Source organism: Podarcis cretensis (genome assembly GCF_951804945.1).
Source record: "Podarcis cretensis genome assembly, chromosome: 6".
Lineage (NCBI taxonomy): Eukaryota > Metazoa > Chordata > Lepidosauria > Squamata > Lacertidae > Podarcis > Podarcis cretensis.
Genome location: NC_137175.1, coordinates 26,380,356 through 26,397,729, shown reverse-complemented (window position 1 = coordinate 26,397,729; position 17,374 = coordinate 26,380,356). Strand labels below are relative to the sequence as shown.

The following is a 17,374-nucleotide window of genomic DNA, read 5'->3' as shown; positions in this document are numbered from 1 at the left end:
AGCTGCCACCACCGATTGCTGAAATGTGGCAGGTCAGGTGTCCTAAATGAAATTGGTGTTTGCAATTGCTAGTTCTCATCAAATGCACAGGTTGCTGCACTTTATTAATTTTAGCATTCCATGGGACAATTGCTAGTATTACTATCCCTCCTTCCCTACAGAGGTGTGCCTGGCACCTTCACTGCATATTTCCACAGTATGCTGAAGATGCATCTATTTACCCTGGCCTTTAACACTTGAGATGCATATTTTTGGACCCACCCTGATCATAATTTGTTTTAAACCATTTTTTATATTGTATTTAAAATTGCAGCAACCTTCACCAGGATCTTACGAGTGAAGATCTGTATTTTTGTTTGATCGATTAATAATATTAATATCCACTTCAGTGAGGCATTTTAATTCAGGAAAACAGTATAGCAACATAGCTTAGTTTGTAGTGCAGGAGACTGTTAATCTCAGAGCTGTGGGTTCGAGTCCCATGTTGGACAGAAGATTCCTGCATTGCAAGGGGTTGGACTAGATGACCCTTGTGGGGCCTTTCAACTCCGCAGTTCTGTAACTCTACAATTTTAAATCTTCTTCCCCAGTACTTGGCCCTGATCCAAATGGTGATGGTTTGCGTGGGGGGGGGGTGTTACTGCTACACATCTGTTCCAACAGAGGGGAAATGTGTTGGGAGATTCACTTACGTCTACTCTGGCCCTATGACAAGTTGTTTCAGTAGCAAAATTGATAACGAAAATCTGTTTTGCACATCAAGCTCTGGCAAGGAATGCAAGGAGCTTCTCTATCATAGCAATGCTCCGTTCACTTGGAGCCCCCTATTGGTTTTGTGGAGTTGTGTCTGTTTGGCTGTTAATGGTGAGCTATGGGTGAAATGGAAAGGTTGTGGGTATTGAATTTATATCAAGCCATGCTTATTTGGCTGGGCCAGTATTAGGAGCAAGAGCCATAAGGGTTGTGCCATTGTGGCGGAGCACACATTTTGCACACAGCTTCAGTTCTCAGCATCTCCAAGTAAGGCTGGAAGAGACCAGGCAGACCGATGATCTGACTTGATATATGGCAACTTCCTATGTGCTCAATGCCATACTTTGCTTGGGATAGTCTTGATTTTATATTAGGATCAGGTTATCTGAGCTTGGCAAAACATCTGCAGATAATAGAGTGTCTTGTAGCTAGCTGTGCAGGTTCAGTGCTAAGAAATTAAGAGGCAATTGCTAAGCATTTGCTTTGAGTTGGAAAGGAATGGGAGCTGAGGCAATCTTAAGAACTCTTAATTGCTGAAATGGATGCAAAGCTGAATGAGGTATTGGTACAAGAAGCTGGAGCCCAGTTGAGAATGCAGCTTAGGTCTTTGGGATGCGCTTAATCCTTAAGGTCAAGCTCTAGGTTGTTTCAGACTCAATATAAAAGGCATTGCCTTCTCCTTCTCCTAGTTGCATATAGCTGCAGCCAATGGCTACCTGCACGCAGCAGAGATTCTTCTGGACCATGGAGCAAGACTGGACCTCAAGGACTGGGATGGCTGGGAGCCCCTCCATGCTGCTGCCTTCTGGGGACACGTACGTGTTTTGTTTCCATCCTTTCAGAAGAGGGCAAGACCAACTCATGAGAAGTAGTTCCTCAAAGACTTTTACCTATGATAGCTAAATAGAACCTCAATATTATTGGCTGGGGAGCAACCATGAAGAGAGTCTTATATCCTACCTGTGAGCTTCCCTGCTGTGGGGAGACAAGATGCTGCAGTACTTGACTGGAGAGCCAATGTGGTGTAGTGGTTAAGAGCAGTAGACTCGTAATCTGGTGAACTGGGTTCACATCTCCGCTCCTCCACATGCAGCTGCTGGGTGACCTTGGGCTAGTCACACTTCTCTGAAGTCTCTCAGCCCCACTCACCTCACAGAGTGTTTGTTGTGGGGGAGGAAGGGAATAGGAGATTGTTAGCCGCTTTGAGACTCCTTCGGGTAGTGATAAAGCGGGATATCAAATCCAAACTCTCTTCTTGAGAAGGCCTTCTCCTACCTGCTCTGGCCAGGTTGAAGATGAAGTTCAAAACATATGGAGGGCACCAGACTTTTGGTCTGATTCAGCAATTTGGCTCTTCTTGCAATGCTAAGTTCACCTGTATAAAAGACATGGCCCTAGTGTTCGGAGGACTAGTAAGAATTTTGCTTTCTTTCCTTTATTCCAGATGCATATGGCAGAGCTGTTGGTGTCTCACGGCGCAAGCTTGAGCGCCCGAACCACCATGGATGAGATGCCAATAGGTGAGCTGTAATTCTGCCTCCGTTTGCACTTTCCATTCTTGGACAAATGCATATCCTGGCTCCCCATCTGAATATCAGTCTTCTGGGGGCATGCTCTTTACACCTCCACCCCCCCACACAAATTGCTGGGGGGGGTGAATCTGAACCTAAGACTGGTTTGTGCATATGAATAAAAGAAGTTCATGTTTTCTGTTCTCAGTCCCAGGTGTTGCTGGGCTTGAGTACTCCTAATAAAATGCAGTGTGTGAGCTGGGGACTTTAGCTACATCATTGCAGGGCAGCCAACTCAAGGGTTTGGTTTCTATTCCCTTTAGACCTCTGTGAAGAAGAAGAGTTTAAGGTTCTGCTCTTGGAGCTGAAGCATAAGCACGATGTCATCATGAAGTCTCAGATGAGGCACAAGTCCTCCTTGAGCAGAAGAACCTCCAGCACTGGAAGCAGAGGGTGAGTGAGCATAGAGAAGCTATGTTGGGTAGATGTATATTTCCATGCCTTAGTGCTTGGTGAGTCTGAGCTTTGTAGCCACTTAGTGTGATTTCCAACTGTCTGCAGTTGACTTCTATAAGCTTACTTTCAATAAATAAAAGCAGATTCAGCAGGAAAGGCAACAAAGCAAATGCACGCCATGATTGCAAGATTTAACTTGAGAATGTGGGCTTGTGGTGGGGACAATACTGATTTCCTACAAGAGATATTTTAGGAGGAAATCCTACAGGTTGGTTTATCGGGGACTAAAATTAACCTTATCATTATTATTTTATATTGCATTGTTACCAAAATGTGTTGTTTTACAGAAGAACATAAGCAAAAAAATATATCAGGTGGTTCTTGCTACCAAGACCTTACAAAAACAATTTTATCTGTTACAGATAGGTAGCCGTGTTGGTCTGCCATAGTCAAAACAAAAAAAAAAAATTCCTTCCAGTAGCACCTTAAAGACCAACTAAGTTAGTTCTTGGTATGAGCTTTCGTGTGCATGCACACTTCTTCAGATACACTGAAACAGAAGTTTCCAGACCCTTCTATATAGTGAGGTGGGGAGGGGTATTACTCAGAAGGGTGGTGGGAATGGGTGATTGGCAGATAGCTGTGATGAGCCTGTTGACGACTCTTAACGACTGCAATAGGTCTTACAGGAAAAAGCAGAAAAAACCCCTTGCTTTTTCCTGTAAGACCTATTGCAGTCGTTAAGAGTCGTCAACAGGCTCATCACAGCTATCTGCCAATCACCCATTCCCACCACCCTTCTTAGTAATACCCCTCCCCACCTCACTATATAGAAGGGTCTGGAAACTTCTGTTTCAGTGTATCTGAAGAAGTGTGCATGCACACGAAAGCTCATACCAAGAACTAACTTAGTTGGTCTTTAAGGTGCTACTGGAAGGAATTTTTTTTAATTTTATCTGTGTTAGTTTTGAAATATAGATCCAAAAAAAATGGGAGGGAGAGGCATGGGTTACAAGAAGTGAATCTGATCAAATGCAGTTGCATGCAGTTCTATACATGCTCTAAGTCCCTTGAACGCAGTGAGATTTTCTTAGGCCTGCATAGGATTGTGTTGTGTTGAATGTGAGAACTAAGGAGTTAAGGATTCTCAACCTTTTTATATACCTACAGTATATTGAAGGAAGACGCACAGTTTGCTAGCATGGAATGAGAGCCACCTACTGACCATTTAGCATCATAGGAACTAATGCTTTAGTTATGAATTATGGAGCAATTACATGTCCTGGGCAAAAATATCATAGCAGATTTGCATATTTGCTTACTCACAATAATTTATGCAAGCATTTCAATGAATTCAGTTGCTGCTAAACCAAGGCACAAGTTGACAGATTTTAGGCTTGCGCATGGGATCTTTTGAATTCTTTTTGCTACTGTCCTGAGATTCACAAGCTGCAGTCTTATGTAAAAGATACACTCATCAGCCAGTTAAAGAATTCTGAATTTGAGTAACAGAACTTAAAGGAGCTCACAGCCTTTTCATGCAGAACTCCACTCCTGGGCTCTTCATTTCAGCAGTATAACTTAGGGTGTAAAGGGAGTCATTTTGCTGCTGCTATTATTAAATATAACTGGGAGTCAGAATCCCTTGCTTATAACCTCCAGGTTGGATTACTGCAATATGCTATATATGGGGCTGCCCTTGGCCTAGAAACTGCAGCTAGTGCAAAATGCAGTGGCTTGGCTTCTCACTGGGGCAGCCTATCTCCACCATGTTATGGTACTGCTGAAAGGATTGCACTCACTGCCAATAAGCTGCCGAGCTCAATTCAAGGTGTTTGTTCTTGTGTACAAAGCTCTATACAGCTTGGGATGAGGGCATCAAAAATATTGCCTCACCCCACCTTGGAAAAAACAATGACTTTGAGTCACGGCTGGGAAAGGTGGGTGCGCTTAGGCCTGGCAGGTCAATCTCTGAAGTCCCATAGGCCTAATCACTATTATTATTACTACTACTAATAATAATATAATAATAATAATAATAAGTACAAAGGGTGAAGGGTACTTTCCTTATTAGCAAGGCCTGAAGATGCTTATATGCAATTTATATGCAACTTGGTGAAATATTCTGAAGGGCTGTTCACACTGCAAAGGTGGCTGCAGAACGATGAATGTAGCCGCTCCACTTCAGTGATTAATCTCTTCACAATCCCTCTCCTCTGTCCTTTTTTCCTCAGGAAAGTGGTACGGAGGGCAAGCCTTTCTGACCGAACCAACCTTTACAGAAAGGAGTATGAGAAGGAGGCCATCATCTGGCAGCAAATAGAATCTTCAGAAGAGCAGAGGACCTCTGGCTACAACGGTGACATCAGAGAGTCTTGTTCCAACCAAGAGAACACAGATCCAGTAAGGGACAAAGTAATAACTAACTAATCCTTCTGTTGGAGTGAAGGTATTTCCAGTGCTCCAAAGTAGAGTGGAAGTTTCGTTATCCGAATAGCCTATGCTCCAACGTGTGCTCATCTATCGCCTCATGCCGATCTCATGGGGGTGTCCCTTTTCCCCTGCCCTGCCAATCCTGAAAGGTTTTGGATAACTTCACAAAAAGAATGGAAGCAGACTGCCCTGTGTCTGCTTATTGGCTTATGCATGTTTTCACAAGCCACAGGCTAGCCTAACATAGCAGGCATGCATAGCTCCTTGGTGCATGGAAATCAGTAAGCGTCAGTCAAATGATAAATGGTTAGTGTTATGGGATTAGGGGGCTACTCGTGCGTAAGCGTTTAAAGCCTCAAGGCTCTGCAATCAGTTTCTAAACTCTCCCTGTCCGCGGAGCCATGGGTGCATGGCTCCCTCAATCGCTGGCAGAATCCGTCAGTGGGCGCTTCCGGAATTTACGCCAACATAAGAGTTCCTTAACGGAAACTCTCCTTCTGGATTCTCTGCGTGACAGTTTCCTGCGCGGAGTAGGTGTCCCCAGCGGAGGTCCTGAGACCTCCCCGCTGTGCTCACTGGAAGTATCTTGGAGCCATTCCTCCGACTGAGTTTCTGCAGGAACTCTCCCTCTCCCCCTGCTGGTTCCTTCCTCAGCATCCGAGGGTCTCCTAGCCTCCTTGAGCCCTTCCACCACCTGACTCTCCGATGGCAGTTCCCTGACAGTTAGTCTGTGAAGAATACAGAGAACATAAAGATTTGGTTGATTATGAAATAATCTAAGGAAGGGAAATAATTGAAGAACAGATTTAAATGCAAGTAAGACAACTAAGAGACGTGTGGTGAATGCGGTGGAAGTCTTTTATAATATTTTAACTAAGATTTATATATTGCAGTATTTGAAGCAAGAATTTGGTAATATTCCAGGTTATGAAAAGTATTTTTTTTCTTTTGTCTTTTTTCTTCATATCTTTTATTTTTCCTTTTCTTTCTTTTTATTAGTTTTCATTTTGGAAAATATGTATATAAGTGTGTTTACAGTGTTATGTATTGTTCTTATGTATTGTTCTTAATTTTTTTTTTGAAAAAATTAATAATATATATATATATATTTTAAAAAGATAAATGGTTAGTCACGGCTGAGCCTTTTTCATTTTCTTTTCTGTTTCAGAACTCTCCAGCAGATTCACCCACAGTCCTTCCAGAGCTGGTAACCAAAAGCACGCAGTGTGACTCGGAAACCCTCCTCCAGAACGGGCTCAACTTATCCTCTGCCACTTACCAATACTCTATCCCTAATGGAGATGTTTGGAAAATGCATTCTGCCCTGGACAATGAGGCAGGCCAAGCACTGCCCTATGAAACCCCCGGAGTCCCTGACTCTCATCAGATCTGGGGGGGCTACAAAGAAAGGAGCCACCAAACCCTCGCGGAGCTGAAACGGCAGCGGGCAGCAGCGAAGCTTCTCAACCACCCCTTCATCAGCACACACTTTGGGAGCAACGGGGGCAGCACAGCTGAGAACGGGGGAGAAGCGAAAGAGCACCTCATTAGCTCCAGGACTCCTTCCTATACGTCCAATGGGACTTCAGTTTATTACACAGTGTCGAGCGGTGATCCACCTCTCTTAAAGTTCAAAGCTCCCATGGAAGAAATGGAGGAGAAGGTGCACGGGTGCTGCAGAATTTCCTGATCCGATTTCATTGCTAACCAGCTGAGATGCTAAGCTGGGTAGGCATGTTGCATCCTCTGCTGAGTCTTGGTTGTTATCACTGCGGAAGGGGAGAATCTGGATCAGTCATCTCAGGCCAGGCTGTACCAGGCTTACTCATTTTTAGTACCTTACTTTGCTTTTGCAATTCCATTAAAAAAATCAAGCAAGTGTAGGTGGCAGAGAGAAATCCAGGACAGCTCCTTATTGCATACTCTTGTCCACACGAGAGAGAGAGATCTCATTACATCCATGTGATTGCAAACCCCATCTCTATTTCTGAGCTTCTTGGGCCACCATACTCCTGAAAAATGGCACTTTGGGAACAAACCCTCTCAACACATCCTTGGTGCACCATTACCAAAGGTATGCGATCCAAACCCTAGCACTTTTATGAGCAGCATAGGTGGACTGTTGAAGGACTCACTTTGCTTACACAAATGTGAGGTTTTTGCACAGAGAAGACATATGCACTTTACTACAACAACCAGTAGACTGTTCTGTGACAACACAGTTGGGACACTTAGCCATCCTGTTGCCAATTTTTTTGAGCCACCATTTCCTGTTGTGCTCTTTGTACAAACACAGAGAGTTGGATAGGTCTTCTCTGCAAGCGGCAACCCTATTATAAATGAGTGGGATATTCTGAGCTCCTTAGAGGAGTGATACAGCTAAAGGGATTAATGGTTCACACGTAACCTCCATTGCAGTCCTTTCACTTAGCACTTGGGCATAATTTGACACATGGCTGGCAAATTCAACTTTAAGTTCATCATATTTCATCAGAGAGCAGCTGTGTTTGGATTTCCCCCCAAACCACTGTTGGGGAAAGATTAGGGTGGATGGGATCTTCTTCCATTTGTCTAAACATTATTTTTTGTCACTTGGACCGTTGTAATTGTATTTTTGGTTAGCCCATGCTTACTATGCCTAAGAGAGTATTTGAAATGGCTCTTGAACATTAAAGTTTGTGGCCTGTTTTGTTTTGGCAAAATCTTCCTGTTCTGCTGTGATTCTCATATCATCCTCTGATATTTACAATTTATGGCTTTTCTAAGCTATTCCTCAGCTATTTTAGTAACCAGGGTTACTAAAACAAGGTTTGGAAACACTCAGCTGTTTAAAAATATAGGCAGTAATGTACATTGAGAAAGTTGCAGGGCCATCAATGAAAATTGCTGGGTTGAGTTCTCCTCTACCATAACATGCAGCAGTAACATTTATCCCATGTTGTGGTGTCATGACATTGTGCATTACCTAACCTTACTCATTGGCTGATGTGACTGCAGATGAGGAAACACTTCATGTCATGACATTGTGCAAGAAATAGAAAAGACAATATGGAAAGAAATATGGAAAGACAGCCTCATATCATCTGTCTCGTGTAATTCTGCTCACATGGGAAGCTCTTGACAGTGAACAAAAGCCATCACACAGCAATAAGAATATTAACCAAGGGCTGGAAGCAAATCCTGTGGCCAAATAACCATGCTGCTCATTGAAGGTCTTCAGCATGAGTAGTCTCTCCTTCGGCTACACCATTGTGCAAGAAGTGGCATTCATCTTAAATTTTCCCCAAACATCAGTTTTATTTACTTCTGAAAGGCTGCTTGGTTTTTCATGTGCTGTGCAGTCTCGTCTCTTAAAGATTAGACTCAGAATTCTTTCTCTGACAGCTCAAAGACCACGTCACTGTGGCATCCATTTTGAGAGTGAGGCCTAGCTTTTCCTTTATGGCAAAAACAATATACAATGCATAGCATAGCTATCTAAGATGGCTGACTTGCCGTCTCAACCTCTGCAGAATACAAAGCTGCTGCAGTGACATTGAAAGCAGCTGTAGGCCATGTGCAGTCCCCAATCTCCAAGTGGGGTAATCTCTCAGGGGGCTCAGTATATACTTGAGTTAGGTTTCCTTGGGATGTCGGTCACTGGAGGTTTGTGGTGGTGTCTTTGTGATGCATGGCTTTATAACACACATACAGGTTGAGCATAAGATAAAAGGGCTCACATCATTAACACTCCAACAGAACTTGATTTCCTAATAGTTTATTTTGGGGGTGGCTTTTTTTTGGTGGTTATGGGTCATCACAGTCATTGCTTTGGTTTCTCATCAAGTGAAATCAGGCCTTTGTATATTCTTTGTCTTTGGTGACAAAGTTAGATCGGCTCCCTTCTTTCCTCCTTGCTCCCAGCCAGAGGAAGTGACACGTAGGAGTTGAGCCCTGATTCCCAAATGGGTCTTGTCTTCCAGAATCTCTGATCCATTGAGACATCTCCTTAACCGAGTCGGGTCCTTGACCATTCTTCCAGGGCCATCAAGATAATCTTGAACAATCCTGTTTGTCACCTCTACTTTCTTCTTATCCAACTCTACAAAGAACCATGAGGCTGTGAGGAATCCCAGCATCTTGGCTAGCCATCGCCACCCCAGAACATAGCAATATATGCTCCAGGTATAAGCTGTGGAGGGAAAACAACTATAGCCACTTACTGCTATAGTATGGGCAGGATTCAACCAATGAGTCACAGCAGTGGAAGCCCGCGGAAAGACTCCCACTTGTGCAACAGGGCTTCCCCCACTTCCCTCCCCTGTGCCACCTGAAATTGGCTTGGAGGGTTGTGAGAACCTGCACAACACATGGGGGAGATTACTCCAGCTAGCAAGCTGAAACGCTTGCCCTGATGGAATTATCTATCATAGCGCAACATTAAATTCCTCCATATATGTCCTGGGTCTGGGCCACATACCTGCCTAAATGTGACGTGTAAATAAGCCTCGGTGTAAGAGAGAGTATAGAAGCAATAACAGTTATGGCTTTGCAAAGGATATATCTCATTTAAGTGATTTTGTTGAGAAAGCACCTCTGGAGCTAGAGCTGAGAAAACTAGTAAAATAATCGAAGATTGCACACACAATGCAGTAAACTTGCAAAAACTCCTTCAGCTCAGTTAATCAAGTTGTGCTTAGTGCAATCTTTGCTTCTCCTCACAGTATAATTTACACCACAGATTTTGAAAAAGAAGCCCCAATTAGTGCCCTCCAGATTTCATTGGGACTGTAACTTCAATCAACCCCACTTAAACCACAAGCTGTAAACCCCTCTTTTTTTCCTTGATTCACCACTCTTGGTTTGTGCAAGGGAGACAAGCCTGGATGTTCTGGGTAGTGTGGCAGTGGCGGCAGCAGAAGCTGACCAAAATGATCACAACCTTCAGGCTGGGAATCCATATTTGCTCATTCATTCTAAGCCACAGTTCAGCTTAGCTGTATGTGTAAAACCGGGTTGTTGTCTTTCCTGTTATCAGATGGAAAAGCAGAAGTAGATATGCACAAGAAATATGGGGGTAGTTTTTGAAGATACGAATAGTTTCTTAATTAACATCTTGAATGTGACAGATCACTTTAATGTTCAGTGTGTCTGTTCTGAACGGAAGTCTACTGTGCCCTCAACTGGAGAATAATTGTTACTGCACATGATCTATTTTGCTGTCAGCTAGTGAATTACACAGTGCCATTTTCCTATAGATCCTTCATAACCCGTGTAACCTAAATAAATCTGGCAATTTCTGAAGGCACAGTTCTTTCCATAGTATGTTTCCGAACACAATTCAAAGTGTTGGTGCTGACCTTTAAAGCCCTAAACGGCCTTGGTCCAGTATACCTGAAGGAGCTTCTCCACCATCTTCATTCTGCCCGGACACTGAGGTCCAGCGCTGAGGGCCTTCTGGCGGTTCCCTCACTGCAAGAAGCCAAGTTACACGGAACCAGGCAGAGGGCCTTCTTGGTAGTGGCACCCACCCTATGGAACGCCCTCCCACCAGATGTCAAAGAGAAAAACAACTACCTTTTAGAAGATATCTGAAGGCAGCCCTATTTAGGGAAGCTTTTAATGTTTGACAGACTATTGTATTTTAATATTTTGTTGGAAGCCGCCCAGAGTTGCTGGGGAAACCCAGCCAGATGGGCGGGGTATAAATAATAAATTATTATTATTATTATTATTATTATTATTATTATTATTATTATTTTATTATTTTATTTCCAGGGCTTGTCCCACCATATCAGTGTGACAGGGAGCTGAAGGAAGAGGCAAGATCACCTTCATATATGTGTTTTGTATTACAGCTTACATTTCCAATCTTTTTTTTCAAAAATTGAAAATGATTCATTTTTGTAAAAAGTTGTACATAGGCTTTGACCAGTAGGCTACTTCTTCTGTCAGCCCCCACTTCTTGTAGCTTTCACTGACACTTGAGGATTTCCTACATGTTATCTGAAGTGCAGCATGGAATGTGTTCCTCTCAGGTGTCCAACCTGTGTACTTTGTTGTTGTTTTAAAGAAAGCAACCTTCACACCCGTTCCCTCCTTAGAGATCACATCTTCCTATGCTGCAGCGAAAATGTGTGTTACCACTAGGAAGCTCTGAGAACCACTAGGGGAAGCCAAATCCCATAGCTTATCACCGTTCCAGGGTACACATTCCAAATCCAGACTTGGCAAGCATCTGCTGAAAGCTCACCCTAGTGATCATTTGTTTATTAATCACAACTGCATAATTACATGCAAAAGGAAACTTTATTATTTGCCATAAGCTGAAAGCACATATGAAGTTCACAACCCTGAGAGGTTGTGGTCGAAGATGCAACATCCTCCCGGACATCTTCAGTTGTATGAAAGCTGTTGTGATGTTGCACAATTTTCACAGGAGCAAATCACTTGCAGGCACTGTGACCTGTAAGATGTAAATGCTAGTTGTATATTGAGATGTGAAGGATACGTAAACTTATTTATTGAGAGGGAAGGGAACTTGTCAATAGGAGAGTACTAGTATGAGGCCTTCCTAATGGGCATCAAAGAATTTTATGGCTCTGTTCCATCTCTAGTCATGCACATCTCATAGCTCTGGATGTGGATTCCTACACAATCATCATAGTGGGTCTCACATTAAGCATCCACATCAGGTCACCCAAGGAATTCATTTGCTTCATTGAGGTGTATGTTTGAAGAGTGTTATGGTTATGCTCTTCTTGTTTAAGGTTTTCGGTAGATGGAAATGTTGAAGCTGTAAGTGGCTTCCAGTCTTACGAAGAACTGCTCTGCTTAGTGTTTGGCAACAGTTCCATGAAACTTAAAGTTGCTTTTGAACTCCTGACAAGACAAACGTTCCCAAGAGTTATTCTTGTAATGCAGCTTCTAGTCATCTTATGCTTCTCTCCCCCTTTCTCAGGTTTTTTCAGATTTGCACCTAACATTTCCAAAATCCTGGTCTTGGGTAAAACAACAGATAAAGTCTATAATAGTAGCCTTACTTTAGAGCAGTGTTGCTTCATAATGGAGAGTTAAGAAAAGCAGTCCATTATGTTACATAGCGGTGGGATTTTCTTGATGGTTTTCCTACAGAGTATTAACAAAAGATGCTTTCGGTGAATCTGATGTGGAAAGTATAGATCTTTTTTCATTCGTTTGAGTTTATTTGCATAATGGTGGCTTGCACAGGTTGAGTCTTGGGTTACAACACTTAAATTCGTCTCTAGAGCAATCCAGTGAATGTTAATGAGGCTATTCTGGAAGAAGTAGGTATGAGGATTACAGTCTTGATTTCTACACACATTTTTTTGTGCTCACCTGAAGATTATACTGTCCTTCAAGGCCTACACTCAAGGGCAATATACAAAATGTTGCTACTGGAGAATTGCACTCCTTCAAGATAGTGACAGAGTTAGATGTTAACATATCTCACATCTAAAAATTCAACTTTTCCAGGTTTTGACTGGAAAGGAAGGAAGGAAGCTGATTACAGAGTAAGTCCTGTAGATGTTATCCAGGGAAGATAAGCTACTGCACATTCAGGAAATAACAGTTTGATCAGCCCTTTGCAATAACTTGACTCTGTGGATCTCTATAAATGATGTACAAACAAAGAATGAGATTGTTTATGTAGTGGGGCCACGGGGCGTGGGCAGTCTTGGCAGGGGAAATACACCTGTATATTACATTAGCAGCATTGTGTACAAAAATGTCATTTTGGCACACAGAATCTAATATAACTTTTAAAATAAGGATGATTTGATATTTTATGGAATCAACTTCATATTGCTGTAATGTATGTATGAAAAGATGGTGGTTCCTTAACTGTTGAAACAAGTATATAAAATCTAAAACTGTCTGCAAGTATGATGACAAAACAGTATATGTGTGACAGTATTAGTTTCTGACTTTGGTGTCTTAACAGAACAATTTTTAATTTAAAAACTATTAAATTACTTTTAAGAACAAGATAGAAGTTGAGTGTTGAGTCCTTGTGCCGAGTTAAAACACTATATAAGAAATACTTGCCCTCTCAGATTGGCTTTTCATTATGCTGAAAGATGCCTACATATATACAGCTGTTCCTGAAGGACGGGGAGCATCTGGCAACAGTTGTAGGCCAAAACTGGTCCAGGACCAAAAGATGCTTTACTAGACAGCCGTCACTTGCAGTGCAGGGGTTTCTCATGAAGGGCAACTGCCCGTCACAGCTCTTGACAGTGGGTTACATCAGGTAGTGATTATTGGCATTGGAACAAGTATATCCCTGCTCTCCTCTGTGAAATTTTGGAGCATGTGGTTTAAGGCCATGCTGGACATGGGGTTAAGTGCATCTTTGCATTTAACATGCATGTTATTTTAAAATGTAAATTGATAGTTAACGGGTATGCAAGGGGCAAGGAGGAAGACTTTAACCCTATTGCTCTTCTGCCAAGATCCTAATTAAAATTGGGGCCTGCTCCAGTCCGACTTGCCCTCACCCCTGAGCCAATGGACACACAGTTTGCGCTGTGGGGAGGAAGAAGCAGTATTAGAAACAAATAAATAAAATGCACAGTGCTGCTCTACATGACAAGGAACAACTACTGCGTACTAATGTTGGAATGGTGTTTGTGCTGAATATTGGATATCCACAGGGGACAGGGCGAATAGGTGTGGAAGTGGGGAGGACAGTAATACAGGTTGCTTATGCCCATCCTGGCTTCAAAACAGTCAGGAAGTGGTCCTCCAATAGCATAGAGGCTTGTGGAAGGAGGAGCAGGGCTGAGTTCTCCCGTGAACTATGTACAAGGCTGGTTTCTGCAACGGAGCAATCCAAATGAGTGAGCTAATTCCACGGGCGAAGCTGACGCACCCTGCAAAAGAATGTTCGCAGCATCCACTGCAAAACGTGCTTCCTATTATTCATTGCCATCTGAACTTTCCCATCCGAATCGCAAAACCTGTGTTCATGGCTTGCTGCATAACAGCCCCGTCTCTGAGAAGGATCGCTCAGATTTTCAGCTGGAAAACATGCTAGCAAAGAGGTGCGGCCTAGTTCTGCAAAAAGACCATGTCCGACTAGGGACCCCAGGTGAGCAAAAGCATGTTATGCTACATAACTGGATGGGGAACTGCACTTAGAAATAATGCTGGTTGTGTGTGGTTCCTCATTTTCCAGTGGCTGGGGCTGCATGTGTTGAGAACCTTCAGAAAGCTGCAGTTACGCCTACATGTGTTCATGGAAGAAACTGCCCTACCAGTCACAGCACAAAGCATGCTTTGGCGCTAGCCACATCAATGCCCAGAGAATGAAAGCACATGCCCCACTTCTACTGCAGAAGCCAAGGAGGTTTGTTGGTAGGAGATCACCCGGGAACCATTTGGAAGCTGCTGTGAGCTCCTTGGTGATAGGACAGGGTATAACAAGAACAATTAAACGCAACACCAGCAACCTATACACACAATGAGAAAAAGGGGTACCATAGCGGTTGCAACAGGGGCAACTATACTAAGGTTACCAGATTTTTTTTTTCAATGAATCCGGGGACACTTCAAGCAAAGAAACAAACAAATAAACAAATTACATTCAGGACGTTGATGCTGCAGTGAAGGCAGAGGGGCAGCTGCCGCCTTGACCTCAATCACCTTCCTCTGAGGCTTCTATCTCCTTTATCCATGAGCCTGGGCAGCCCCTGAGTTCTTCGGAGTTGTTGGTTCTTCGGTGGTGGTGGTGAAGCAGTGCACAGTGGGTCAGGCATGGAAGGCGGAGGAGGGTTGAGAGCAGTGGTGGCGGCGAGGCTCGGGCAGCGCGATGCCTCCCTTCCCATCGGAGCAGCCCCGATCCCTTTTCTACTTGTGTGCAAGCAGGAGGGGGCAGGGATCCCTCAGCTGGGAAGGGAGGTTTCCCGATGCCTAACTGAGAGATCCCTGCCCCCTCCTGCTTGCATGCAGGCTCTGATAGGCAGCGTGAAGCCTCCCTTCACAGCTGAAAGATCCCCGCCCCACTCCTGTTTTCATGCAAGTAGGAGTTGGGAGGCTGCTCCGATAGGCAGCATGAAGCCTCCCTTCACAGCTTAGTTGCTGGGGTCAGGGAAGGTGGAGGCAGCCCGGAAGCTGCATCTTAGAGTCTCTGCACCACCATCATATGGGGACTTCCAAGCAGCTCCTGAAGCCAGCCAGAGCCAACTGCTCCAGGCTGCTGAGACTGCCGCTGCTGCATTTCCCAGGGACATTAGGTGAAATCCGGGGACATTCTGGGGATGGAATTTGTCCGGGGACTTATTTTCAAATCTGGGGACTGTCCCCGGAAAATGGGGACATCTGGTAACCCTAAACTATACAGCATTTGCTTTTGTGTGACTTTGGTTGTCATTTACCTCTAGCTGGTGGTAAATTTGGTGTATTGCATTTATTTGAAGCAACTGAATATCATGCTGAAGCATATCCAACACCTTGGCAGATCTGCTTGCCTTCACTTCCTGCCCTGCTGGTATGTGAACAGCAGTGTTAAACCTATTGCTGGGGGCAGTGTGCTGTCATGCATAGTTCACATACAAATCACTGGGGCACATGTTTCCCGCTTCCCCTGAGTAGCAGCTTTTTGTAAACCTGGTAAGGGACGTAGATTAGCATTTAATCTGGCTTCTACTCCTATTTAAATAGCCATGCTCGGATTGAGATCCAAGCAATCTTAAAGACTGCTGCATGGCTTACTTACTAAACACCCTACAACGAAATATTATACTGGAAGAGAATGTAATTGGGGAGGTCCATGGCTCAAGGGTCAAGGTTTGCATGCAAGGGTCTCTAGGTAGGACTGGCCTGAAAGCGTCCCAACCATTTAGTGTCAACAATACTGAAGTAGGTGGACCAGTGGTGTGGCTTGAAGCAGCTTCCTATGTATTTTTTTTAATAAAGTCATTTTTGTCTTCCTTGTGTTGGACGGATCCATTTTGGGGGAAATGCACCTGAAGAACAAAGTTACATGGAGATGACAAGAGATGATATTCTAGAGTGGAGATGGATATTTTAGTGTCCCCGTCCCCCCAAGTAATTGCTGGACTGAAGCTGCCATCATTCCTGACCACTGGCTATGTTGGCTGATGGGAGGTTGGAGTCCAGCTACATCTCAAGACCAGCTCGTTGGTTATGGGATACATCTAAGAATTCTTAAATGGCTCAAGGGTGAACTCTTTAAAAAATATGTAGCTGGTCATCACCCATTAGTGAATGTAGGCAATATAATGCCTTATTTCATTTTTAAAAAGATACGCAAAGGAAGCTGGGAAATAAGCCTTGGCTGTGTTGGTGAAAAGCGTAATATAGAGAAGCAAGTCCGGCTGAGCAAGAACCAGCTTCTCCTCTGAAAAGGGAAGTCCTTTTAAACTTCTTTCAGAGTATCATTCAAACACATGGAAAGGGCTTTATGGTAAGTATTAGATATCAGGACTTTTCCCACAACAGAGGGAAGTAAGCAACATGGGCCTCAAGGCTCTCTGTTTGGATGGGTGCTGTTTATCTTGCTCATAAAATTATTTGCAGTCAGGGATGACAGAATATGACCATGTTTTCAGGCAACACTAGATGATTCAGGATGGTGAAAAGCAAGGTGGAATGCAAGTGCTCCAAAGGCAATCTTGCCACACTGGGGAAATGAGAAACGAAGTGGCACATGTGGTATAATGTAAGTAACTGCAAAACAGCCTTTGTTCCTGGTGCCCTCCAGATGTTTTGGACCAAAACTCCCATCAGCCCCAGTGAGGATGGACTAAGACCTGGGTTCAAACCTTTTGGCCTATCACCATTCCTCAGCCCAACCTACCTCACAGGGTTGTTGTGAAGATAAAATAGAATGGGGAGAGAGAGCCTTGAACTCCTTACAGGAAAGGTGGGGTACAAATGTATAGATAAATATGAGAGGTACACAAGAATTTGGGGCTCTTACAGCCCACAAGCTCTCTAATTCCTATCCAACTGTACCACCCATGCTCTGTCCAAGGCCACCCCAGTCCTAAAACAAGATCTTCCACATCTGTGATAACTCCTTCCAGATCAATTGTGTAGCAAGGCATTATGCATGCTAATCAGTGTGTGCTACAAGCAAAGACCAGAAAAAAACAAGTTGTGCCATGCCAAAGATGCCCACAGAACAGCTGTGGATGACTGTAGCAAGCATACCATGGAGGGCAAAGAAAGCATTATTTCATCGCCCGCTATTT

The 17,374-nt window shown here is 43.7% G+C and overlaps 1 protein-coding gene across 6 annotated transcripts in view; it reads left to right on the top strand.

The window, feature by feature from the left end:
* Window positions 1–7,855, top strand: part of PPP1R16B (protein phosphatase 1 regulatory subunit 16B) — a 109,930-nt gene extending 102,075 nt beyond the window's left edge. For all 6 annotated transcript variants that reach the window (XM_079979376.1, XM_079979377.1, XM_079979380.1 and 3 more), the window contains 5 exons: window positions 1,443–1,568; window positions 2,198–2,273; window positions 2,588–2,717; window positions 4,955–5,123; window positions 6,322–7,855. In XM_079979376.1, coding sequence (XP_079835502.1) covers window positions 1,443–1,568; window positions 2,198–2,273; window positions 2,588–2,717; window positions 4,955–5,123; window positions 6,322–6,843 — 1,023 coding nt within the window. In that variant the 3' untranslated portion in view covers window positions 6,844–7,855. The remainder of the gene's footprint in view (window positions 1–1,442; window positions 1,569–2,197; window positions 2,274–2,587; window positions 2,718–4,954; window positions 5,124–6,321) is intronic.
* Window positions 7,856–17,374: the final 9,519 nt, after the last annotated feature.